At 48.3% G+C, this 24,952-nt stretch overlaps 10 protein-coding genes across 10 annotated transcripts; 4 read left to right on the top strand and 6 right to left on the bottom strand.

Annotated features, from left to right (window-relative positions):
* Positions 1-17: 17 nt before the first annotated feature.
* ATNIH1004_001421 (uncharacterized protein) lies at positions 18-1,405 on the bottom strand (the record flags this gene model as incomplete). The annotated part of the gene is made up of 3 exons (XM_033566121.1): positions 18-955; positions 1,031-1,267; positions 1,327-1,405. 3 exons carry the CDS (start codon positions 1,403-1,405, stop codon positions 18-20), a joined length of 1,254 nt encoding a protein of 417 aa, XP_033431878.1.
* Positions 1,406-1,628: 223 nt separating this feature from the next.
* On the bottom strand, positions 1,629-2,042 carry ATNIH1004_001420 (uncharacterized protein; the record flags this gene model as incomplete). The annotated part of the gene is made up of 1 exon (XM_033566120.1): positions 1,629-2,042. The coding sequence occupies one exon, from the start codon at positions 2,040-2,042 to the stop codon at positions 1,629-1,631; it is 414 nt and encodes a 137-aa protein (XP_033431877.1).
* Positions 2,043-2,362: 320 nt separating this feature from the next.
* On the top strand, positions 2,363-4,790 carry MLH1 (mismatch repair ATPase MLH1; the record flags this gene model as incomplete). The annotated part of the gene is made up of 4 exons (XM_033566119.1): positions 2,363-2,452; positions 2,511-2,690; positions 2,745-3,011; positions 3,063-4,790. The coding sequence occupies 4 exons, from the start codon at positions 2,363-2,365 to the stop codon at positions 4,788-4,790; spliced, it is 2,265 nt and encodes a 754-aa protein (XP_033431876.1).
* A 1,355-nt stretch (positions 4,791-6,145) lies between these two features.
* pps1 (tyrosine/serine/threonine protein phosphatase PPS1) lies at positions 6,146-7,995 on the bottom strand (the record flags this gene model as incomplete). Its single annotated transcript, XM_033566118.1, has 4 exons — positions 6,146-6,324; positions 6,379-7,047; positions 7,104-7,190; positions 7,245-7,995. 4 exons carry the CDS (start codon positions 7,993-7,995, stop codon positions 6,146-6,148), a joined length of 1,686 nt encoding a protein of 561 aa, XP_033431875.1.
* Positions 7,996-10,540: 2,545 nt separating this feature from the next.
* On the bottom strand, positions 10,541-13,972 carry PPM2 (tRNA methyltransferase PPM2; the record flags this gene model as incomplete). Its single annotated transcript, XM_033566117.1, has 6 exons — positions 10,541-10,999; positions 11,055-11,342; positions 11,404-12,626; positions 13,161-13,525; positions 13,600-13,817; positions 13,898-13,972. 6 exons carry the CDS (start codon positions 13,970-13,972, stop codon positions 10,541-10,543), a joined length of 2,628 nt encoding a protein of 875 aa, XP_033431874.1.
* Positions 13,973-14,556: 584 nt separating this feature from the next.
* On the top strand, positions 14,557-16,171 carry ATG18 (phosphoinositide binding protein ATG18; the record flags this gene model as incomplete). The annotated part of the gene is made up of 5 exons (XM_033566116.1): positions 14,557-14,602; positions 14,667-14,821; positions 14,969-15,128; positions 15,192-16,068; positions 16,123-16,171. 5 exons carry the CDS (start codon positions 14,557-14,559, stop codon positions 16,169-16,171), a joined length of 1,287 nt encoding a protein of 428 aa, XP_033431873.1.
* A 675-nt stretch (positions 16,172-16,846) lies between these two features.
* On the top strand, positions 16,847-18,169 carry ATNIH1004_001415 (tRNA(Phe) (4-demethylwyosine(37)-C(7)) aminocarboxypropyltransferase; the record flags this gene model as incomplete). The annotated part of the gene is made up of 1 exon (XM_033566115.1): positions 16,847-18,169. The coding sequence occupies one exon, from the start codon at positions 16,847-16,849 to the stop codon at positions 18,167-18,169; it is 1,323 nt and encodes a 440-aa protein (XP_033431872.1).
* Positions 18,170-18,354: 185 nt separating this feature from the next.
* Positions 18,355-19,066, bottom strand: ATNIH1004_001414 (nucleobindin SSP120; the record flags this gene model as incomplete). Its single annotated transcript, XM_033566114.1, has 2 exons — positions 18,355-18,839; positions 18,940-19,066. 2 exons carry the CDS (start codon positions 19,064-19,066, stop codon positions 18,355-18,357), a joined length of 612 nt encoding a protein of 203 aa, XP_033431871.1.
* A 318-nt stretch (positions 19,067-19,384) lies between these two features.
* Positions 19,385-21,730, top strand: ATNIH1004_001413 (uncharacterized protein; the record flags this gene model as incomplete). Its single annotated transcript, XM_033566113.1, has 1 exon — positions 19,385-21,730. The coding sequence occupies one exon, from the start codon at positions 19,385-19,387 to the stop codon at positions 21,728-21,730; it is 2,346 nt and encodes a 781-aa protein (XP_033431870.1).
* Positions 21,731-22,387: 657 nt separating this feature from the next.
* On the bottom strand, positions 22,388-24,825 carry PRP43 (DEAH-box ATP-dependent RNA helicase PRP43; the record flags this gene model as incomplete). Its single annotated transcript, XM_033566112.1, has 3 exons — positions 22,388-22,516; positions 22,575-24,441; positions 24,503-24,825. The coding sequence occupies 3 exons, from the start codon at positions 24,823-24,825 to the stop codon at positions 22,388-22,390; spliced, it is 2,319 nt and encodes a 772-aa protein (XP_033431869.1).
* Positions 24,826-24,952: the final 127 nt, after the last annotated feature.

The following is a 24,952-nucleotide window of genomic DNA, read 5'->3' as shown; positions in this document are numbered from 1 at the left end:
ATTCGGTGAGAATTGATTTAGGAGGTAGAGGCTCGACTCAAAGATTTCTCTATTGTCCCTAAATATGCTGCAGAATCTATAGCGTGCTGTTTAAATGAATGACCATTTATTTCAGGCTTGGTTAGTTTTGATGGGTCATCCTGGGAAAATTCTTCCGAGAGTTGGTATAGTTCACTGTGGACAGTTGCCAGGGCACTCTCTCTACCCAGGAATCCTGGATAGAGCAGGTAATAGCCTTTTGTACGCATCAATTCCAGAATATACTCCATCACAGCTGGGTATCTCCTTGAAAAGGTCTTTTCCTGAGGCGAAGGCAGGGGCACAGCTTCCTGGACGGCAAGGCGATTTGAAAGAAACGAATGAAGCTCAACCCACTTATCACCGAAATACAATGTCGCATTACTATTCGGGGCTTGCCATAGGAAGAGTGGAAGAGGTTCTTCATTATGCGCGACAATGGAAGTGTCAGAATGCGGAGGGGTGAAGGGTTCTTCGTTATTAGGGAACGTGGATGGAAGTTCCAGTGAGATTCCAAACAGTCTGAGAGGTTCTCGCTCAGTAAATTTGGAATATTTATATCTCAATATAGTGTATTTTAAATAGTGATAAAAAGAGGGGGACAACTCTGTCTGTGGGGCGAGCATCAGGACATGGGACATATTGGGATCCCTAGGATAGAATGCTTCAATGGTCTTTAAAGACGCTTCGGCTGAATTCATGGGATGTGGTTGTATGTACCGACGCAGGGTTACCTTGCTCGACGACTGTGGTGGCCATTTAATTTCTTGTAGGAAACGAAGGAGCTGTGGGTCTACTTGACGAGGAAGTTCGATAGATAAACTGGGTATCGAACCGAGGTAGTCGGCTTCCTCCAAAGAGCGGATTAACCTTATTACAGACCCAGAGGACTTTGGAGGAACTTGAAGAAGAACCTCAATATGTATATCATTCCAAGCTGTAAAAGAGTAAGCAGAGTAATCCGCGTGGCATCTATTTGATGCTACAGGATAGTTACCTCGAAGAGCGCTACCTTCCAAGCTGGACAACCATAAAAGATCCTTAGAAGGACCAGGGAGAGCAATGTGAGGAATCCCAAACTTTTGGGTCACCGATCTAACCCCTTGCGAGAACGACGAGTCTTCGAACGACACACCCTGTGTTATGATCACTTGCGGACGAAGATACGATTGCATGTAGCGGAGACCAACCACTACAGCTTGTTCCATGCGACACTCGGTTGACCACTGGGAATAGTCTGGGCGAGCATCTACAGGTATCAGGTATTAGCTTGCGGGCCCTGCGAAATCTAGGTGGGTGTAGACATACCATGCCAATGAATCTGACAATCAATATCTATGCCATTCAGGCGCTGAATTGCCTCAGTAGAAACGACATCTCTCCCCATGAGTACAAAATGAACTTCGTTTACCTGATGACCAGCCATACGGCAAGCTAAAGGGAGAAGATCCGATACACTCCTCAAACTCGCGCCACCAAAGAGAACAACTCGGTTGGTTGACTGGTGAGGGCTGCCCCGTGGCTTCTGGAAACGTAGTACCGTCCTAGCCAAGGCAGTCAACTTTATTTTTCCATCGTAGTAGAACTCCTTCCTCGTATCCGTCACAGGCTTAAACCGCGGAGGAGAGGGACATTAAATGGGGCCATGGCACTCCAGTTTTCTGTCGTGCTTGTGAGAGGCTGGGGCTGAATCGTTCGGTGGCAGTAACAAGACCGGTAAATATGGCCTTAAATAAAAAGCACAGAAGGCACAAGGTAGCGATTCCGAGTAAGAAGCGTCGCGGTCGAGGGGGCTTCCATTGCTTCTTCAAGGGCCATAGCGGGCCTTGTTTTGGTCGCAGCCGATGGTCGCCGTCTTTCTTCCCAAGCTCTTCATCGGCTAGAAACCGCCTCCAGGAGGGTAGCATTGTTTGGACATGGGTAACACCGCTCCGAGCGAGCTCGAAAACATTGAAATGACATTTGGTGACGAGAGGGAGCGAAAGTGATGAGTATGAGGCTGGGCCAGGAGTTAAGCCGATCATTCTTCGTTATCGCTTAGTGGGTTATCGCCGTGGAACATTAATTCATCTCCACGTCCTCTCCAACAATTTGCCCGGGCCGTTGCTCCGCCCACCACACTCTAATCCATCCTTATTTGATCTCAATACAGTCAGGGATGGAATAACTGTCACTTATTTTTATACATGGGGTTTCGTTTCCCCCGAAGACGGTTGTCTCAAGCAACTAGGCGACAAACTAGGTGATGACCAGAGAGTACCAAGAACGCGAGAGGGAAAACAATTGAGAAAATAAAAAGGAAAACAGCTTAAAGGAGAGACGTTGTAATATCTAGTGGGTCGCCATGGAGCCTGATATGGATGTGGACGAACCTCGCGGCACGAAACGACCAGCCGAAGAAACTGAGGCTTCTTTGAAGCCTAAACGAATCAGAGTCCGTCCCTGCGAATACTTGTCACCTTGCCTGTATTTCCCTGCTAATACCGAAATAGGCCCTTGACCCAGATGTGGTGAACAAGATTGCGGCTGGGGAGATCATTGTGGCTCCCATGCATGCCATGAAAGAGCTGATCGAGAATGCCGTTGACGCTGGCTCTACATCCATCGAGATCCTCGTGAAAGATGGCGGGCTTAAACTGCTGCAGATTACTGATAACGGCCATGGCATAGATGTAAGGCATTTGAGAACTCAACTTTGGAACAAGGCTACTAATATCAAAATACAGCGAGACGACCTCCCCATACTTTGTGAACGGTTTACCACCTCCAAATTAAAGCAGTTCGAAGATCTTTCGTCCATCGGTACGTATGGATTTCGAGGCGAGGCACTCGCCAGTATAAGCCATATTGCGCATCTTACCGTGACCACAAAGACTGCTGGATCGAGCTGTGCATGGAGAGCTCATTATGGCGACGGACGTCTCGTCCCAGCTAAGCCAGGACAAAGCACAGCTCCCAAAGCCACGGCAGGTCGAGGTGGTACTCAGATTACCGTACGTATAAATACTATGTTGCAGTATAGATAGCCAAAATAACTTTACTAGGTGGAGGATTTGTTCTACAATGTGCCGACGAGACGCCGAGCTTTCCGGTCAGCAAGCGAAGAGTATGCGAAAATACTAGATGTTGTTGGGCGCTATGCAGTCCACTGCTCCGGGGTTTCATTCTCTTGCCGCAAGCATGGAGATTCGGGCGTGAGTATATCAACGCCGGCCGCTGCAAGCACAGTCGACCGAATCCGTCAGATTCATGGGAGCGCAGTGGCCAACGAACTCATAGAGTTCAAGTCTGAGGATCCCAAATTGGGTTTTCGCTCGTCTGGTCTTGTCACCAATGCGAATTACCATGTTAAAAGAACGGTCATTCTTCTCTTCATCAACCACCGCTCTGTTGAATCCACTGCGGTTAAGCGGGCAGTTGAGCAGACATACGTGAGCTTTTTACCAAAAGGGGGCCATCCTTTTGTCTATATTGATCTGGAAATTGAACCTCAGCGAGTGGATGTAAATGTGCACCCGACAAAACGCGAAGTGAGCTTCCTTAATGAAGACGAGATCATCGAATGCATCTGCAATGAAATCAGATCGAATCTAGCGCAAGTGGACTCAAGTAGAACTTTCTTGACACAAACCCTCCTTCCAGGGGTGAGATCTGTTGAGCCTTCAACAACACAGGCCGATACGTTGATAGAGGCTGGGGAGTCAGTCCCTAAAACACCCGCCACAACCAAAAAACCATACGAGCATAACCTGGTTCGTACAGATTCCAAAGTGCGCAAAATCACATCCATGCTATCACCCGCATTGCCTCAAACTGTAGAAGCAGAGGCTGCTTCTACTGTTCTTGACGAAGGAGTTGTGTATGAGACGACAGACCGCGAGCCAATTCGGATCGCGCTTACCTCTGTCAAAAGCCTGCGCGCAAGTGTTCGCAATACCATGCACAACAACCTGACTGAAACAATCGCTTGCCATACTTATGTAGGGTTAGTTGACGAGCGACGGCGCATAGCCGCTATACAGTCGGGTGTGAAGCTCTATCTAGTTGATTATGGGATGTTCTGCAGTGAATTTTTCTACCAAATAGGCTTAACAGACTTTGGCAACTTCGGAGTTATCAAGCTGGAGCCGGCACCCAAAATTATAGATCTACTCCGCATTGGTGCAGAGGTCGAACGCGAAGAACATGAGGCGCGGCAAACTTCCAAATACACTCAGCAGAAGGAAAGGGCCAGTCGAGAGGGAGAACAGGAAGAATATGATATCTTCAGCAACGCCCCCGACATAGTAGCAAAGACACTTATAGACAGACGGGAAATGCTCAATGAGTATTTCTCACTAGATATCTCAGAGCAAGGCGAACTCCTCTCCATCCCACTATTACTCAAAGGTTACCTACCCTCGTTGGGGAAACTACCACGGTTTTTGCTCCGACTAGGACCTTACGTCAACTGGACAAGCGAGGCAGAATGCTTTCGCACGTTTTTGCGTGAACTCGCAGCTTTCTATACGCCGGAACAACTCCCTCCCCCTCCGCCACCACAGACCTCCTCCGCCGCAGATACTTCAGAAGCCGATGAGAACGCGAGATCACAAGGTCCTCACGAAGAAGATGAGACGATTAGACACCGTCGGCTGCAAATGGCTCGGATGATGGAACATGTGGTATTTCCAGCTCTCCGGGCTCGTCTTGTTGCTACGACAAGACTTCTCCAAGGCGTGGTAGAGGTCGCTGATCTGAAAGGTCTATATCGAGTGTTTGAACGATGTTGAACTCTCCGAGTGGTATTCAGATTTAATTAGCTGGTTTACAGTCACCTACATGACATATGTCGTTTGAGCGATATAATTCATTGAAAAAGCATATCTAGTTGCAGGGTCCCAAGATTGTATCTTTAAACGGTTCGGACTTAAATAGAAATGGCGTCCAAAAGCCCTGGGACTGGTAACTTCAGTTAATAGCTGCTGGCATTTACTAAAATCCTCATGGTTAAGGCCATCTCTCGATAAATATCTAATCTTAAAAATATAAAGAAAAACACTACAATATTATCACCCGAGCTTCATCGGAAAGTAAACAAAATAAACTCGCAAACACATGGTTATCAAACAGACAAAATATGCCGGAAGTCTGCGATGCCGTCAATGCTACCAGTCTGTTTGCAGTTAATACGAAGAGACCTCAACAAATTTGGGTGTTGACTAAATAATATACCAAGCTCTACAATTGAACGAGTTACCAGATGAATAATACATTCAGTTCTCGATAAAAGTCTGCTTTAAATATAAAAGTCCCAGTATATAATCATATCACAAAACACCGCCAAAAAGTAGATCACCGTGTCAGTAACAGGTCATAAAATATGTTAAGAAACATCATGCCATCCAGATACATTATGTTCGTCAAACGCCCAAAATACAAAGCAAATGAACAAAGAATTGAGAAAATATGTCCATTGGCCATCCTTTCGTATCCATCGTTTCTCATAGTATCCATATCAATCATCATCGAGAGTTTTATGTCTGCTGTAAATACTTGAAGTTTGTATAAATGCCATCCCGTAGCTATAGCAATGGGTGAAGAAGAAGTAAGTCAAAATCGCTTGATGGGCGTTGCTCGTAGCTACCTCGAGTAGGGTTTATTCATCAGTGCGATCTCACGGGCCACAATGGGCCACTCGAGCTCTCTCTTCAATGGCTTATTATGCTTTTGTAGTTGAAGTTCTTCCCATTTAAGAAGCTCGTAACTTTACCGATCCGTTAGTTGGATGTTGGCTGAGATGAGAAAATGGCGAGAGGAGAACAGATAAACATATAGAAATGGTGAGAGTCCGCTTACACAAAACGTAGATGGGGTTGTATAATAACATTGAGTCGTCTTGCTCGAACAAAACAACTAGTGGAAGACGTCAGCAATTTTCATGCCCTGGACAAAAAAAAAATACTTGACCTACTATGCTCTAGGAAAGCTAAGGTTCATGGATGCCATGACTTCGGCGATACATATGGTTGCAGATCGCGAAACCCCCACTCGACAGTGCACTAATGTAGCTGCTCCATCATGTTTTCCTTTCCCTGGAGAGGGCATGCATCAGCCAGACTGTGATCCAAAAGGTGGTGTTGGAGGACTAACGAATGAACTCTAGACATCGGTCAAATTCCTGAGTCAACGGATCTATGCCATTGTCCTGGACCCGATTGATATGCATGATGTTTTCCGAGCCCATCCTGGCAATGTCCGAATCATTCCACGTAACAGATTCGCCAATACTCAATACACGTCTGATGCCAAGTTCCCAAAGCATTTCTGGGTTATTAGCGTGGGTTAGATTACCAAGGTACATGTATGGTAAAATGCGACTTGGGAGGGAGCCATCGCAGTAGTCGAACCAAGATGGAGCAGGGGAGACAGTGAGTTTGTGTGACCGTGTTGCAGGACTCTCACGTAGCAGTCTGTCTTGTACATCGGTTAGGAACGTGACATCAGATGGATAAGCGAAGAAATTCCGTTTCTTGTCGCAATGGAGTCTGAGCCAGGCGTCGTGGGCTGGTATGCCTTCTGCGAACATCACGTATGCAATCACCAACAACGAACTCTCAGTATATCCATCGGGGCAATGCATGAGGATCTTGCGTGGTCTTTGTGAGAGAGAAGTCATCGTAATATCCCCGTTAGCATCGGGATGATGATCGGGTTCATCTGGATTTGCCAGATAGTAGATCCACCGAATGGTGCTCACAAGGTCATCCAACTCTCGATTCTCACCTGACGGAAGAAGAATAGATCCAGATGAAGGGAAATCCAATCGCTGAGGTCCAAGTTCGAGCTGCTTATCGAGTCTAGCGAGATAGCGCGGTCCCGGGATATTCGCCTGATCACTCGACTCAATCAAAAGATCAAAGGGTTCGCCCAATGTAGGCTGGCAGGAATCAGGTCTTAACAGACTATCAGGGGTCGGACCCTGCCAAACATTGGTTGATACTTCTGAAGCCCGCGACATTTCACACATTTCAATCCGTTCCCATTGAACTAATCATGCGTTAGGCCTCATCTGAGTCAGTGAAGAAAATAGCCGAATAGCTCACAAAAATCCATGACATGTCCAGTTAGGTGACCCTGAGAGTTGATGGCAACCAAGCTCGGTGACTTCTTCTCGATTTCCGAGAAAGGACCTGTGGAGAGTTTAGCACACTCATCTACACGTTCAATGGCGCACTTGAACTAACAAGAGACAACAAAAGTATTATACGCCGGTAAAATGTGCTCCGGGTCATTATGAAACTGCCACCGGGCTTGGGCAATCGCAGCTCCTTCCGCAGCATCCAACAATTGTCTATAGCTGACACTTTCATCACGATAGAGAACAATATCGGACAATGCGGCCAGTTTCGCGGTTTGAATTTGGAAGTTCCGCACCGAGAATCCTTCACGAGGATCCACTGCAAGGAATTCCATGCCTGACGACTCGAGGACTTCTTCTGGAGACACGGCACCTTTGATTCTAGCACTGCTCAAATCACCCCCCACCTTTATAATGGTAATACCGCGCCAACATCGGGGGGTTCGTCGAAGGGACCGTTTCCGATGCGTGAAGAATCCCAACTGCAGATGATTATCGGGGTGAAGTCCATGTAACCACGGGAAGACCTGGTTAGGGTCTGGCAGAGGCTGGGAGGCCCAATGCGCCAGGGCCGAAGCGAGCTGCTCAGGTTCGATTCCGTATACCCGATACGAGTCCGAAATCTGTGGGAAATTATCCGGTGGATAAAGAAGCGAGGAGGTTGGATCGCCGTTCTCCGCCTTGGAAGCGAGGGACGTGGGTTGCGAGGTAATAGAGGATGAGCCTGACGGACAAACGGGTAGATGTTTGTTGGGGATTGGAGATGAATTTTTGTTCAGGCTCAATGCTGGGGATTTCCCTGTCGGGGGAGGTGTCGAATGCCGCAGCGTTTGTTGCTGCACCACAACCGTTGCCATGCTCGGCAGTGGACCAAATAGTTCTCGTGTATGATGTAAAGGCAAATATACAGTGTATATCAGAGGATTTTATGCGAGCATCAATTGCTGATCAATGGGACGTCATCTGACACACAGTATTTTGAAAAGGATTGTATGATATATGCCTATCTCAATCGTTGCCCGTTAACATTGGGGGATCCACAGTTAAAACAAGCTCACCTGTTTTAAAGTCAAATGATGGGAAAAGAGACATACGTTGTCGTGGACTTGAGGTCACCGAAGAGTCTGAAGAACAGCGGATGGTGAGCGGATGAATTAGTTGATTTCAAACCGAAATGGACAGGAACCACTACATAGGAGACCCGTACCAATTGTAGTGCTGAGAGTACTAGTTCTGGAGGATATCCACCGTGGATAACCCCACAGCGATCAGTGAGGGACGTGCTTCTGGGAGCCCACCTGGGGCCGGAATTGCAGATGGGAAAGATAGCGACGAAGAGAAGGGAAGAAAGAGGAACAATATAGGCGATACGTGCTCGGACCCAACTAAGTATATCTCGTACTTGGAGCAGGAGGACGACCGTGTTTGGATGGCGAGAAGCAAGTACGTGGGTGGGGAGGGGTAAGCAGGTCGGCCATGAACTAGCAACCGGACTAGGCTGCCTTGGGTCACCAAGTGGGCTGCCCGCCTGCAGTGGCTCGTGCTGGGATCTTCGTTTTTCTAGACATGTAGCATTAACTATAGTATTCGGTATAGGGAGTCTGTATGGGATCTATACATCTATCCAGATCCCCTCTCTCTTGTCGTTTTATTTTATTTTTATTTTACACATTTATTTATTTCATATAAATGTGTTCAAATATAACTGAGGGGGAAAAGACACAATGTTCATTGTCGTGGCACAGCCTCCCAGGTACGATTTTCCCTTTTTCATTGTTACACTCCCTCGCATCCTGGATTTTCGGGCAGCGTCTCCACATAAGGTAGGTAGGTATTGTAGTACCGACGACCGATTAAATCGATTTGATGCTGTTTGCGGCCAATGACCCTCCCACCCCCGTCCATTCCAGGCCAGATCCAAGATACGGTGACGATCGATGATAGGCTCGTCCCATCCCTCTTCCCTGCTGGAACGTACCTTCCTCCCCACCACCCTCCTCCACTCCTCCAAGAACCCCGGAAAGTCTTGACGCCAACACTCCTCGTCCAACGCCCAATAGGGCCGCAAGGACCCCCGACATCCCAGATCAAACCCGTTATCTGGACCAATGAGAAACCCCCCATTCCGTCAGCATATGCAGGGTTACTAGTCTCAAACTCAGGCAAGCCATCCTGGCCTCGTCATTGGTATTGGGAATTTCCCCATCCCCCGTCCCACAGTATGTATTTTCTGTTCTGAGTAGGCACCCGTTGGTGGCACGACTCCATGGTTCCTTCGAGTCATGCGTTCTTCTGGCCCCTTTGGAATTCTTGTTGCAGGTGGAACTGATTAGATTGGTTTGTATGACGACAACATTTGGTAAATGGATGCTGGACTTCCGAGCCGCGAGGGATCCAGATTGATAGCGATGGTCCGACCATCGTTTTGCTGTCGTCTCTTGTTTCGGGTCCATAACCAAGTACGTATTCACTATTAGTGAACCGGTACGTTCCTTTGTTCTTCTTCGCCCCCTTAACTACGCCTGGTCTCCTTCTGTTCCGCCTACGACTCTCTTACGGGACTGGAAATCAATCAAGTCGGGACGTTGATGTCAAGCCACTTGTCAGCATTCGCAGTAGGTTTCAATTTAATACCTAAGTCATCTGAAAGCCTCTCTCTATGATTGGATGCTTGACCACTACCTATTTCATCTGTGGTGACCATGGTTGCAGTGACCTCCTAATATTGTCCTAACCTTAGACTGGCAACCAGGCATCTTTCTACCAAAGTCAATTTTATATCCTTCCTTAGCCAGTGATTTTTCGTGGCATCTAGTTCAGTAGTATATCAGCTCGAATAAACAAACACTCCCACTACACACACACACAGTCATCTTCTGGTGCAGGGACAACGGAACAAACTCTGTGGCTCATGTTAAGGCACAAATTTGATCTTCGTCCTTCTACCAACAGTTTGCTATCAAAACGTGTCGAACACTGTGTTGTCCTCGAAAGAAGCCACCATGCTGGCACTTCATCCTCTCTCTCTCCTTCTATCTCTCTTTTATTTTTTGCCCCTTCGCTGCTGTTGGTCAACCCCTATTCTTTGCAGCTCTTTGAATAACTTGCAATCATTTCGAAAAGATGGATTTAAAAATAACCTGGCCTTGCACTACACGCAAATGTCTGCATAGCCAAAAGGATCGTCATTTGAGCTGGTCAAACAAGCCCCAACTCCTGGTTTAGGCTTCTTACCGTCTGCCAGCTGATAAATGGGAGTACACTCAATGTGCTAGGTGGATCCAGAGAAATTGCGCCATAGTAAACTTGGCTTGATGAGTGTCCTTACTGATATCATGGTTGACGCCAAATTCCGGGGATTGGAGGTTCTTCGCGCCAACTCTGTAAGGATTTTCGACCCGATCATTTTTCGGCCATCTCTTTCAACTCCTGCGCGAGCCTCGACAGGTAGAAACGAGCCATGTCCGTTGGAAGCTCGTCGAAAGATCGTTCTATCTTTTGGAGGTCGGCTCTCGCTTTCTCGTAGGCTTGCAGATCACGATTCCCGTAGACGTCCCGACCAGCAGCATAACCTTTCGACAGGTTACGGAAGAACACATTGACGGCAACGCTGACTTGGCCAGTCGGTGATGCTGTATGAAGCCACAGAGGGGGAATAAACAGGATGTCTCCTTGGGTTAAAAGTGCTTCCTGTGGCGAGGTCTGAGGAATTGATGTGATTGACCCATCGTCGCAACTCTGGAAAATGTTGATGGTTGAGCTCGAAGCACCAGCCGGAACAGACAAGTGCTGTACGTCTTGGGGTGGGAAAAGAATCAGTCTTTTCTCTCCACGTATCTGGCATAAAACGTTCGCCATTACCTAGTCAAATGGTTAACATTGTTCCCGCGGCATTCCGTTATCTGGCTGCACTTACATCGTAGTGGAGCCATAGGGTGACAGGTCCTGAAATCCTCAGTGGGGAGCTATGGGCATTTTCAGTTACTATGGCGAGTGACTCTGGGAGGTGGAAATCATTCAAATTCGGGAAGTCAGCGGCCAAGCTGGCAGGCAGTTTGGTGGGCTGCTCAGCGGAGATGCTTCGAAGATACAGGCGCCCACCAGCATACACTTCGTCAAGAAAAGTGCCGAATGATTTCGCCGTGTAGGCAAAGTTCTTGGCCTGAAAACTCATATTTGCAGACTTGGCTTCATGCACAACGACCTGACGGGATAGTTTAGTAACGGAAACAAGCATGGTGATCTATTGACTTAGGTCGACCTACTTCGCGATCTCTACCGACGGCATTTGCGAGATATTCTTTCGTCCAGAGGTCTGTACATGGCCCAATATCAGAGCCTTCGATGATAACTGGTTTGCCGTCTGCAAGTATTTGCTGGAATTGTGCAGCATGTTCTATCCGGACACGTGGAATCGATACGATCTCTTGCACAGCTTCGGAGACCCCACGAAGGGGGGTCGAAGACTCCGGCTGTGTTATTAATTGCTTGGCTTGCATGCTCTCAGAGACAAGTGTCCATTCGTTCTCGATGGCCGAATCTGCCCGCTTCAAGACCCAAGTGCCCTCAGTCCAATGCGTTCCAAAAGAGAAGCAAACAGCTCCACCACCGAGTATCAATACCTGGTGGGGATTGATGGCATAGGATACATGACCTGTTAGCAAAGGTCGCGGCCCTCTGAACCCACCCCCCAAGCCGATTGTGGACAGAATGGTAGAGCTCCATGATGAACGACCATTTAGGCTTTTTAGCATCTCTGTTGAATCAAGAAGCATGATTTCCTTGTCGAGAGGAATGATCTGATCTGGAATAATACCACCAACAATGACAACTCCCCATGAGGTTACATTGACCGTAGCTCCGAACCGATGAACAAATTTGACCAAAGGCGAGGCTTCTCTTAGATACCTAGCCTGGTCAGTGAAATCCAATACCAGCGACCCGTCACTTCGTTGGTTCAATTTCCACGTCCAAAAGTCTTCCAGAATCGTCCCATCTTGTCCTATTCCACCAAATACCAAGCCTGAGGTGTTGTCGACATTTATCATGCTCGCGCCAAATCGCGGCTTTGGGCTGGCTTCACTGGTTTCAACTTTTGCCCATCCGTCTCCATTGCTGTTCCAAATCAACCAATCACCCAGCACTGTACCATCGCTGGCCTTACCACCATAGACGAGGACACACTCGGAGTCAAGGATTACCTTAACGGCGTTGTGTCTAAACCGACTCGTTGGCAGGCTTTGAGTCTGACGCCATTGCTTTCCTTCTCGTAGCCAACAATCGTCGAACCCCTTCGCGGGTGATGTTCTACCACCAACAATCAAACATTTACCATTGCTCAGACCAGTTGCCGTGTGACACATTCTTGCCGACACATCTCTCGGAGGGAATGGATATTGGGGGCCGGAACCATCCTTCGAATTGGTGCACAGATCAGTCGATGTAAGCCGTGTCTGGCGACCCAACCCAGAGTGGTGGCCAATACAGTCTCCATTATCAGGGATTAGGGCCCCAAATCTGCGTTGGCTACTTCCAGGAGGGCATCTGGGAAGAAGTTTAAACTGATCACAGGAATTGACCTGTATCTTTCCAGCTAATATCGTTCTGAACATGGGCTTGATCTCTGCTGCCTTGTGGAGGCATGCAAAAGAAAATAGTGAGAGCCGAACAAGGCAAATTCTTCCCATTCATCGAATGGTTCAACCTCATCCAATGAGGTTCTCAATGTCCTATCTATGAATTCGTTGTCCGACCACAACTCCCAAAGAGTTCTCGCATGGGCTTTTTCCCAACCAGCGTTCTTGAAACGCTGCTCCTGCTCACTCAATGATGGATACACGTTTATCGAATAAAGAGGCGCCCCGAGTTTCTTAAAGTGTTTCATCATGGTTGAAGCAAAAGGATGTTCGGGCCCGTCGGGGAAGAATTGTTCTAGTAAACAAAATTGGGCGTCTTTATCATGTGTCAGCGGCTTGTCTCATGAAGAGGGAAGGTATATATTCATGAAAAGGGATTTTGCAACCTTCACTCAATTTGGAAGCCCAATTTACCACCGCGTTTGCGGATTTGACATCCATGTATGTTAAAGATACCTCGGCGAGAAAAAGAACCGAAGCGTGGGGAGGAAGCACTTCCGTCCTTAGCACATGTTCCAATTTATTCAAGCTCTTTAGGTCACAGCCGATAGCTAGATACTGTCTGCTGCGCATTTGCAAGGTATCCTGATCGGGTAGAAATTCTACATCCTCGAGGAATTGTGTAATCTCATTTGTTTGTCGGAGAGCCGTTTTCTTATTTATCATCAGCTTCTCATAGTCGATGTCCACAAAAGTTGTATGTCTACACAACGAACTTTCGGTACTGAGAAGCATGAACGGCAGAGGGTCACTACGATATCCAACTTAGCATGCGGTCCAGTGCGTTCTTCAGCCCCGCATTCTGGAGATTATACTACGACTCACAATCCACACCCAAGATTCAAGACGAATTTCGGTCTATCCGACGGCTCCCTCATGAACCGTCTGACAGTCTCTGCCATCGCATGCATACGAAGCCAGTATCCACGGTTGATCAAAGGCGACCGTCTCTGAGGTTTTCTAACAAAATACCGGAAGAAATGAGGCTTGGGGTAGTAGGACATCTCGACACTTCGTTTGGATACGATACTGCTATTGTTTGTCTAATATGCGTGAGGGTAAAGCCACACAACGAGTCAGTATTGGAACTATATCCACAGTCGCATTACCTCATAGGACTTACCCCCATGACCAAGTCGGCATCCCTCTCAGCCTTGGAAAGGGTCCCAGCCACGGCTGGTTTCTTTTCAATGGCCATGATGGAGTTGGCTTCCCTTGCGCGTATGGGGAGCTATTTGTAAATTGTTCGGACGTAGAAAGGTATGACTTGTATGACCTTAGACTTGGACAATTTTTTTTTTTCTCTTCCGCAGGCTGCCTAATCAAGGTGTGGCCCAAGCGTCACTTTCGCTTGCCGCGCCAACCGCAGACCGCGGCAAAAGGAGCGAACTGCGGTTCAGCGATCCCCCAGATCCTCCTCACCTATAGAACACACCTCTCTCTGTCTCTTTCGTCAGGTCGCGGTCGTGTATGCGCATGCACCTCCTGTGAGGTCTGTAATCCAGACTTATCGTGGATACTTCTGAGAACTGGAAATGCGAAGCAAGAATCGTTGATGACGGAAAAGTCCTGTGTTGGGATTTGTTTAACCCCTCCACTTCAAGCTTATTCAACCCAGTGGACCAAATTTCCTTTATTGCCGATCGTCTATTTCCATTCCCCCCCAACACCCCTTAAAAAAGTAAACCTCTCTGTGGAGTGCTTGAGTTTGCAGCGCGCACTCGGAACGAGAGGTCGACTGGACGTCATAGATCCCGGTGATCGTCTGCGGACAAGATGTCAATGAACTACGTTACTTTCAACCAGGACTACAGCTATCTGGCTGTAGGTAAGAGCACCCCTTGAGTTGTCTGCCTGTGTCGTGTATATGGAGTACATCTAAACTTTATCAGCGACATCCAAAGGATTCCGCATCTTCACAACGGACCCTTTCGCCAAAAGCTATGAGACGAAGGAAGGGAACATCGCAATCATTGAGATGCTATTCTCGACGTCGCTTGTTGCTCTCATCCTATCACCACGCCGTCTTCAAATCACTAACACTAAGGTTCGTAGGAAACCCTTGCGCAGACATGTTAAGGGCACAATTTCAATAAGTGGGAGAAGAAAGAAAGATGGAAAGCTTCTGTTAATTTTCTGCACTTGAACTGTCGACGCATGCTAACACTTAGTTTCATTTCTCTGTTTCTTATAGCGCCAATCTACAATATGCGAATTAACGTTTCCGACCACCGTCCTAGCTGTGAAATTGAACCGAAAACGGCTCGTGATCGTTCTAGAAGACCAAATCTACCTATATGACATCCAAACTATGAAGCTATTATATGCGATCGAAACCTCACCGAATCCTAACGGTACGGATTTTCCTGTGTCCGGTGAGCGTGGGAAGAGTTTTCCAAGATGCTAATATTCAGCAGCGATTTGCGCCCTATCTCCGTCCTCCGATAATTGCTATCTCGCATACCCGCTTCCTCAGAAGGCTCCTACCACATCGTTCACCCCCCCATCCCATGCCCCTCCTGGAACAACACATGTTTCTCCTACGAGCGGCGAAGTCTTGATTTTCGATACATTGAAACTGGAAGCCATCAATGTTATCGAAGCGCACCGGTCACCACTCGCCTGTATCACGCTTAACAGTGACGGTACTCTTATATCAACGGCATCGGACAAAGGAACTATCATTCGAGTCTTCTCGGTTCCTGATGGCCACAAGCTTTATCAATTTCGACGAGGCTCGATACCTTCCCGGATTTATAGCATGTCCTTTAACACGACATCTACTCTCTTGTGTGTGTCTTCTTCCACGGAGACGATACATTTATTTAAATTGAGTCACCACACCCCGAATTCGGAGGGCTCGCCGTCATCTTCGCCACCGGGTCGCGAGAGGGCCTTCAGCCAAAGCTCCCTTGGGGATTCTCCCGACACAGAAGACATCACAGGAGATACAAGCTCCTCAGAAATACCCAGCAGGAAACACAATGGGACTTTAATGGGGATGATTCGACGGACTTCGCAAAACGTTGGCAGTTCCTTTGCTGCCAGGGTTGGGGGTTACCTTCCCAAAGGTGTCAGTGAAATGTGGGAGCCTGCACGAGACTTTGCTTGGATCAAACTTCCCAAATCAAACCAAGCCCCTGGGACGAACGGGAACACTGGTCCCCTGAGGAGCGTGGTTGCAATGAGCAGCAACATGCCGCAGGTGATGGTAGTGACCAGTGACGGCAATTTCTATGTTTTTAGCATTGACCTCTCTAAGGGAGGCGAGGGAACCCTAACCAAACAATACTCGTTAGTCGCACCCTCTTGCCCTCAGCCAATATACTTACTAACTGGTTGGATAAGGGTACTAGATACGAATGACAGGCTAGGGTACTCTATAACGGACTACTGAATGTCTCTGTTGACGCTGTAATTTTAGCGCATTACGCTCGTTACGACCTACTCAAAAACTACTGCTCATTGTTAGCAGTGATGATGTTCTTTTGCTGTTCTATCCGGGTCTCTAGCACACTGAGTAGTTCTTGGTGTCGCTAGTCTATTTAGGATGCCTAACCCCGCTGCAACATGGTCAATAATTATAATCCACTTCTCCAATATAAATGCCTACGACGAATGTTTTTATGTTCTTTTGATTCTCCCACCCTGGCGTTATAGAGCGTCGAAGTCTGTCACAGCTCTAGCTTTCTCATCATGCCTCTTGGGTTTTGATTCCTACACTAGCTATAGTTTAACTTGTGATGTTCATGTGTGCTAAAAATAATGAGACTTTTAAATCTTTTATTGTTAGTCCGTACTCTAGTCTAATGGTATATATCCAGTCACATGACATGGGCAAGGAAGTGGAGTGGAGGCTCCCCAAAAGTTGGACATCCAGCAGATACTCTATGAGGTGGAGGATAGGCAGTATAGCGCGATTTATGATTTCATTATGCACCTAATCCTGAACTTAGTCATTGGCTGTACCCTGAATTTTTGACCAAATAAATCACAGACCAGGCATGCAAACGGTGGAAGTCCTGCATATTCCTCGTCAGCTTAGTTTTTTACATTACCAGAACATATCACAATGGGTACAGAGGGCACAGGTCAAAAACTCAACCCAAATATCGTCCTCAGAAGTTCTAGAAACGAGCGGTACGCCGGCAAACAACCGGCAAGAAATCTGAATCCACTACAAAAGGGGATACAGGAATATGTGACCACACATATACCTTCGTCTCGTCTTTCAGACCATGGCCTATCCCCAGACACTCTGCTATCCTCGCTGCCCAAACGATATACCATCTATGAGCCCATGTTGCTCCTGCCCGTCAACGCACTCAGCTCCCCTCCAGCCTGGAGTGCGCTCTACCAATCCTTCAGTGACGAGGAAAAGCAGTCTCTCTTTGCATTGATAGCTCAGGCGTTCAGCCACATGGGCGTTTCTCATGTTGCTATCAATGCGCCCATCGCACTGACAGATATTCAGGGTCAAGAGAACAGAATGAGGAGTCCTGCGGGATTGGTCCCGCTGTATGGGGATTTTGGACCCCTACCCTCTGAGGATGAAGATGAGAACGGACAGCCAACGGAGGCTGATCTACAGTTGGCTTTTTGGGTTCGCACGGTGCAGAATCATGGGATTGTCCAGATATGGTCCCCGCTCTACACAATGTTTTCTCGCGGGAATATCACGGAAAAGGCGCGTATCTTGGGCTACGGGACTGTGTTTGAGGGACTTGATGCGGATTTCCTTAAAGGCGATACAGTTGGAGATATTGATGTGATCGACATGTATGCCGGCATCGGATACTTTGTCTTTTCGTATCTGAAACGGGGTGTCAACCGGGTATGGGGATGGGAGATCAATGGCTGGTCGGTGGAAGGTCTGCGAAGGGGCTGTATAGAAAACGGATGGGGATGTAAGGTCGTGCGAGTCCGAGAGGATGGATCTTTGAGCGAAACAATTCCCAGTTTGGTGGAGGGTCTCCAAGACTCAGACAAGGTAGTCATTTTCCATGGGGACAACAGATTCGCAGCAGACATCTTACTGGGTATCGCAGAGCACTTGAAAGCTCGGCGGTCGTTGAACAGCATTCGACATGTCAATCTAGGCCTCCTCCCGTCGTCGTCGGCAGCATGGAGCAATGCTTGCAAGATGATTGACGTTCAAAAAGGCGGCTGGATCCATGTCCATGAAAACGTGGATGTGCAGAAAATTGAGGAGAAAAAAGAAGAAATTGCCTGTGAAATGGGGCGATTGCGAGCTCAAGTGCTTGATATCCGGAGCGTTGCAGTGAAGTGTCGACATGTTGAACATGTCAAGACGTATGCACCAGGGGTTATGCATTGTGTCTTTGACGTATACTTACCATCCTGTATGGAGGCCAACTTGGGGAAACCAGTATGAGAGGTACTGAGTATAGGTTTTGAGCGAGGATTCAGTACTATCATATAACATCACATCAATGTTCTCCTAATGTACATAAATCACGCATTCTCATCAAATCGGACAAAAGGACAACAGATGAAGGGTAGACTAACGTCAGCAAAACATATGTATGTACAGCAACAGAAACCAGTTCGCCGCTCTATCTAAGCCCGCCGGAGGAATTTCTGGGGAATGTTTGCCTCCACAATTTGCATACTCTCGAGCTTCTCGAGCTTCCCCGCAGCAAGGTCCTCCTCGTCATGCCTCCGAAAATGCTCAATATCTTCCGGATGCGTGAGATCCTCCATCGTAGCATCATCCCCATGGAACTTCTCAAAGTGATGAATCTCGTACTCGTATTCAATATCACCATGATGACCCGGTCCGAAACCAAAGTCGGGTAGTCGCGTACCCTTTGAGAGGATTTGCATCCAACTGTCCGAGGTAATGACACCGGTGTTCGCAGGGTCGAAGAGAGCAAACACTTCCTGAACCGCCTGCTGCTTGCGCTCTTCGCTCACGCCCGCGTTTGATTCATCGTCAAGGCCATATGTCTTTCGGATCTCATCGGCGGTCCAGGTCCCCGAATCGTCGTAATCGTGGAGGATAAAGAAGGATGAGGCGTCGAAGTTGTCAACGTGATGTTCCTCTAGTATTATGGTGTATTAGTATTCTGTATTCCCTTTGTTTTCTTTATGCTCTTTTTCTTCCATGTCCACTCTTTCTGTTATCTGCATTTGAAGGCTCACCTTGCATGTGTCGCGTTGCCCAGTCCGAAGAAGGAGCCTGGTCAGTCGAGTGAGATCCATGGGCATTCGCCAAGCTGCCACCGAGGGCAAGCAACGCCGTAACGAGAGCAACGGAGCGGGCAATCATTGTAAATTAGGACGAGTGAGAATACACTCTGTCGGAGTAAAGAATGCGATGAGTGAGTATGCAAAGACACCGTGTAAACCACTCGGAGTAAGTGTCAGCAATATGTCCTGTACGAGCGATATATCGGGCCATCGTGATGTTTGCAGTGTTTGCAGAGGATCTTACGACTTTACGAGTCACGACTTTTGTCGGAAAGAAGATCCTCACCTCCCAATTTCTTCCCCACTCATCCACCATTGGCCCTTCCAGGGGTATTCGTCGGGTTCACGGTTTGGTTTCCTTCGTTCTTAGGGCCTCTGGGAGAGAAATGACAGGATAATGCAACGCCTATGGTCCCGCGCTGCTCCGGCGCAGTCGACTTGTCGATGCGTCTCTTGTCTGAGTACCAGCTCAGGAGGATTAGCGTCAAGGGCAACGTCGGCGGCGAGTAAGCGTCGTCTTCGGATTGGGAATTCAGTTACAGCGTTGTACACGAGTATATTCGCTGCCGCAGCTCTGGCAGATGCCCAGGCTAAAGATAAACGGCGTCTCGAATGGAAGGAAAAAATCGCAGCTGTCAAGGAGGAGGTCAATGAACTTGTGGATGAGGAACAACGCATATTGAAGGCCTTGAAGTCACGAGGGGAGTCCAAATCCTCCACTGGATTCTCCTACACATCACAATACAGCCCTTTTTTTCGAACGTCCACCGAGATATTCCCCAGGCATTTGAGTCGCCCGCCTCTTCGCTCATATCATTCGGGAGCCACTGTGGAGAAGACAGTAACGGATGCCAGCGAGTACTTTGGTGGAGATGCTGGGGAAGAATCAACCACGGTCCAAGAGAGTCTGGGGGACGTCGTCCAAGAGTCCACCAGTACACCCATCCAAGATAATTCACGGGCACCACCCACGAGTTCATCCGATAATTCATTTCAAAATATCGCAGATGGTGATTCTGAAAACTGGCAGGATATGAAATCAATTTCAGAGCTAGTTGGGGAGAGCGATGATCCATTCAATTTGAGGGACGAAAGAGGTTTCAGTTATGAGGATAACACAGTACCGGAATGGCTTGCAAGGGATATAGTCCGCATGAAAGCCATACGAAAAATCGCTTTGAAACAGCTTGCCATCCGATTGTTGCTGCGTCCGAAGATTGCCCATAACTACCTGGGTCTTCGGGCACGGTATGATTCTGATTCCTCACAGCCTCGGTTTAGAACAAGTGACCTTCTAGCCGAGCTTGGTAGTCTTCGGCGCAGAATGCTCCGACTCAAGACCAGACGGGATGCCGATATCGATGATTTAACGGTAGATATCCGGACGCGCAATATGAAGGATATGCAGCATGAGAACCTTAAGCTGGATCGACAAGTCCGAAGCGATACCGAGAACTACCTAATAGGTGACATGTCCCTTGATGAACTTCTCATAAGATTGGCGAACAACCTAATGCAGACTGGTGATCCGGATCGAACATATACCCTGAGGTTGATGCTCCTGGCGTTCACCAAGACTCGCCAGAATGATCTGGGTGACTTGGTTTTAAAGGCGCTACTGCCTAATAAGTTCCCGCTATCTTCTTCTTTGATTCTTGCCATATTGAACTTCTACTATAAATCGAAAAACCTGAAAGGCTTCGATTTGTTCTTGGAAATGCTACGAGGGGATAGTTACCCCGTGGACATGAGAAATCTTGGTTACTACAAGCGAAAGGTGATCAATGGTGTCGAAATTTCAGTTCCCCCAGTGAGCTCCGCAAATGCTGTTGTCTATTCCACACTGATTATGGCATCCTTACGCTTTGATCAGCCTGACCGGGCTGATGCTTATCTTCAAGCTGCTAGAGCAGCGGGGTACATGGATAGTTTCCCCGTTCTCAACGCATATCTCAAGTTTTACACTATCCGAGGTGACTGGGAAAGGGGTCTGCAAACCATAAAAAGGACGCTAGCTTTCATAGCTTCCTCCACAGAGCACTCGGTCGATCAACTCGAAAGGCTGATCGCATTGATGGTGCATTTATGTGACTCATGCAAAAAATACAAGGTTTCTGAGGCGATAATCACCGCGGCAGTGGAGAGTGGATTCGATTGGAGGTCGGCCGAGAAGCAAGAAGACATCGAATTTTCGTCAGACCCTCATTTCCAACGATGGAAAGTTGTAAGGGACTCTTCATCACATGAGATGCAAGAGAAGCCTGGGTGGGAAAAGTGTTATACTTTCGTCAACACAATATCTGAGCAACTGAACGATCTCTCCCTACCCGAGACCGACTCTGCACGACGGTGGCAAAAACTGATGGGAACCTACGCTCAAGAAGTCCTTTCAGCTGTGGTCTCTGGTGCCCCTGCCCAGTATAACGAGTCGAAAATGAGCGCCGAGCAAGAGAACCAACCAAAAGGGGGCTCTCAATCGAACCGGGACTACGAAACGCTGTACAGGGCCGAAAACATGGCCCAGGCACACCAGCAGGAGATTTCAAGTCTCAAGGATGAAGTCGCACAGCTGAAACGGATGGTTTTCGAACTAAGCCAAACCACAAGCAACAAGCCTGCAGCTGTACATGGACAACAGCCCCCTCCCAATGGCCTGGGACAATTGAAGAATCAGCTTACTTCTGCGAAACCCGCTACCCTAGAAGGACCGAGACAGGTAACTGTCCGATATTTGGGATCCTGAACTCGTTAGGGAACGAGTAGTTGCATTTATCCATGAAGGGGCATGTATAATGTGTTTTTCCCATACTACCTTCCTATGTTTTGGATATGTTGAGAGGGCATGGTAGGGGTTTCTTCTTGGTTTTATATATTGTTGATACCTGAGTGAATTGTACATTATCATGAACTGAGACTCGATTCCAGTTCCATTCTGGAATTATCCACATCTCTAGAGATTTTTCTCCCCCAAATTAATCGTCGTTGAGAATGGTGATGTCCAAGTCTGTGCATTCTCAATAATCCCGGCCTAAAAGCACGTTGCTAGAGGTGACAGGCTTCGCCCTCCTATCTTAACAATATTTTCACTAAGCTATATCTATCGGGATTGGATTAGGGAGCGTCCTCGACCAGAACGCATAATATAGCCCCGCCCCGGGGCGGGGGGGCATATGCAGCAGTGTTTCCATATTTCAAAGAACATCGTTGATTTTGATAAAACCGATTGATCGATCAGGTCTACAATACAACCACTACTAACGGAAAAGTGACCAAAAGAAAAACGGACGGAAACAACACCGCCCAGAATGGTATTTCAAACGAAGATCCCTGAAAATAACGGGTCTGAAAGCGTTATAAAACACAGTGGCAGGTCTATAAGCTCGGGAACATGAAAAATATTCTATCGTCTTCTTGAGGAATCAGAACGCATCTTTTCCTTGCGTGAGAGTCTCTCCGCGGCACGGAGGAGGGAGGAGCGGATCTCGCCCTTAGGGAAGGTCGAAATGTCATAATAAGTAGGCGCGATATCCTATAACCAAAGCGATCAGCCAGGTGCTTAACATCGAGTGTGGAGAAGTGGTACTTACCATGAGCCACTCGGGCTTAATGGCCGTAACTGTTCTGATATAGTTTTTCGTGGTAAGGACGAACTCGTTGTACAAAACCCACTCCGCCTCATGGCTAAGCACAGTGGAAGGGTGCAGGAGAACATTTTGGGTGTCTTTGACAGTTGTGTACATGTTCTTGCCCTGAGCCTCCTTTTTGGCGACTTGCATGAAGAAGCCGGCGCATAATGCGCGCCGGATATTCTCATAGTATTTCTTGTCCTCGAACGGCGTGGAGATCATCTCAAGTTCCTCGCGTTCCATGATCCGCAGGAGCTGCATACGCACGTTATCTGCAGATTGCAGAGCCCGCAATGAGAGGAAGTGATCGTGACACCACTGCTTTGGATTCTCCTGCGCATCAGCGCCCTTGAACGCATGATAGACATTGAGAAGAGATAAGTGATCACCATCGGGGTGAGCGAAAAGATTCTTCATCTCGTCTGCGCGTTTCCGTTGGGAAGCAGGTCGCACGAAAACCTGTGGGACCGAAAGCAAGGCCGTGATGGAGAGGATTTCATTTGAACAGTAAAATTCGGGGGAGCTGATTAGCATGACGGCAAGGGCCGGGTCCAGAGGGAATTCAGACGCCAGACGTCCTAATTGAGTCAGATTGCCATCGTCGTCAAGGCAGGCCAGATAATTGAGTTCTTCCAAAGCTCTCATCAAAGTTTCTGGAGCCGGAGGGTCCATCAGATCAAAGTGAACCAGGTCGTCAATCCCAAGCTTCTTCAGCTCCAGGACGGTGGACGACAGGTTCGAACGCAGAATTTCGGGGTAGGTCTGGTCGATCAATTCCTTCTTGAAGGCACCTTCGGTATATAGACGGAAGCATTTTCCAGGGCGCGTACGACCAGCACGGCCCGCCCTCTGCTGTGCCGATGCCTTCGAGATGGGAGACACCAAGAGCGACTCCACCCGAATACGAGGGTTGTAGATCTTCTGCTTGGAGAAACCCGGGTCCACAACGTAGACAATACCGTCAATGGTCAGCGAAGTTTCAGCGATGTTGGTTGAGACGATAACCTTTCGGCCAGGACGGCCACCGGGACGGCGGGGGCCCGGTGCTGGGTCGAAGATGCGCTGCTGCATGTGCGGTGGAAGGCTGCCGTACAGTGGGTATACTTTCAAAGGACCAGCGTCGACCTCTCTCACCATCTCATCTGCTTCCAGAGAGATTTTACGTGAAGCATCCTCGATCTCTTCTTCACCCGTCAAGAAAAGAAGGATATCGCCCTCGGCTTCGGTTGCATGGATTTGAAGGACCGTGCGAATGGCGGCCTCGACATAATCTTGTTCGGGTTCGGGCGTGTAGAAGATCTCTACCGGATGAGTACGACCGGGAACTGCCAGCAGAGGCGCGTCGTTGAAATAGCGCTGGAACTTTTGCGCATCCAAAGTAGCAGACATGATGATAATCTTCAAGTCCGGCCGTCGCTGCACAACTTCTTTGAGAAGACCCATAAGGACATCCGTCGCCATGGTTCTTTCGTGAGCCTCATCCAGAATAATAGTGCTGTATCGGTTGAGGTTGTGATCATTCATGGCCTCACGCAGCAGCATACCGTCGGTCATGTACTTGAGGACTGTCTTGGAGCTGGTCATGTCCTCAAAACGGATACTGTAACCCACTTCCTCGCCCAGATTGACATCCATTTCAGCAGCCACACGCTGGGCAACAGACATAGCGGCGACTCGTCGAGGCTGAGTACAAGCGACCATCTTGCGTTGGGTCTGTGGCAAATCGTCGAACAGAACGAACTGAGGGATCTGGGTGGTCTTTCCGGAACCAGTCTCACCGACGAAGACGAGAATTTGGGACCGCTGATAGAGCTGCAGAAATTCATCTCTACAATGAATCCAGTTAGCGTACAGTCCAAATAGAGTCTAGACAGTCACATATCACTCACCTCTGGGCATGAACAGGGAGATCGCGACGGGTGTTCAAGATCGACATGTACTTGCTGGAAAACGGCCGGTTGTTGAAAGGGTTGACGTCTCCATCCTCAACCTCTTTCGCCTGGGCCGAGGTTGTCTGATGTCTCTTCAACTTGGCGAAGGGTAAGTCCTTGTCTATAGTGCCATCGGTCCATGAGTGAGAGCCACCGTTCGAGGACGAGTCCGCATACATGTGGGCCAGGTACGGATTGTCCCTGGGATCCGTATCGGTCTTGTCCATCTTCTGACGCTTAGCTCGCGAACCGTCCTCAGAGTCCACGCGTCGATCGACCATGATGTTCGCCCGGAGAAAGGAGGAGAGGAGGTTGAACTGAATCTCCGAGGTAAGAAGAAAAAAAATCTCGATAAGGCAAGCCCCGTCCATCGCCACGGGGGCCTCACCGCCCGGGGGATTCTGCCGG

This window comes from Aspergillus tanneri, assembly GCF_003426965.1.
Source record: "Aspergillus tanneri strain NIH1004 chromosome Unknown AapTan_2_pilon_pilon_pilon, whole genome shotgun sequence".
Taxonomy (NCBI): domain Eukaryota; kingdom Fungi; phylum Ascomycota; class Eurotiomycetes; order Eurotiales; family Aspergillaceae; genus Aspergillus; species Aspergillus tanneri.
Note: the sequence above shows the minus strand (reverse complement) of the source record. Positions and strands in the feature narration are given on the sequence as shown.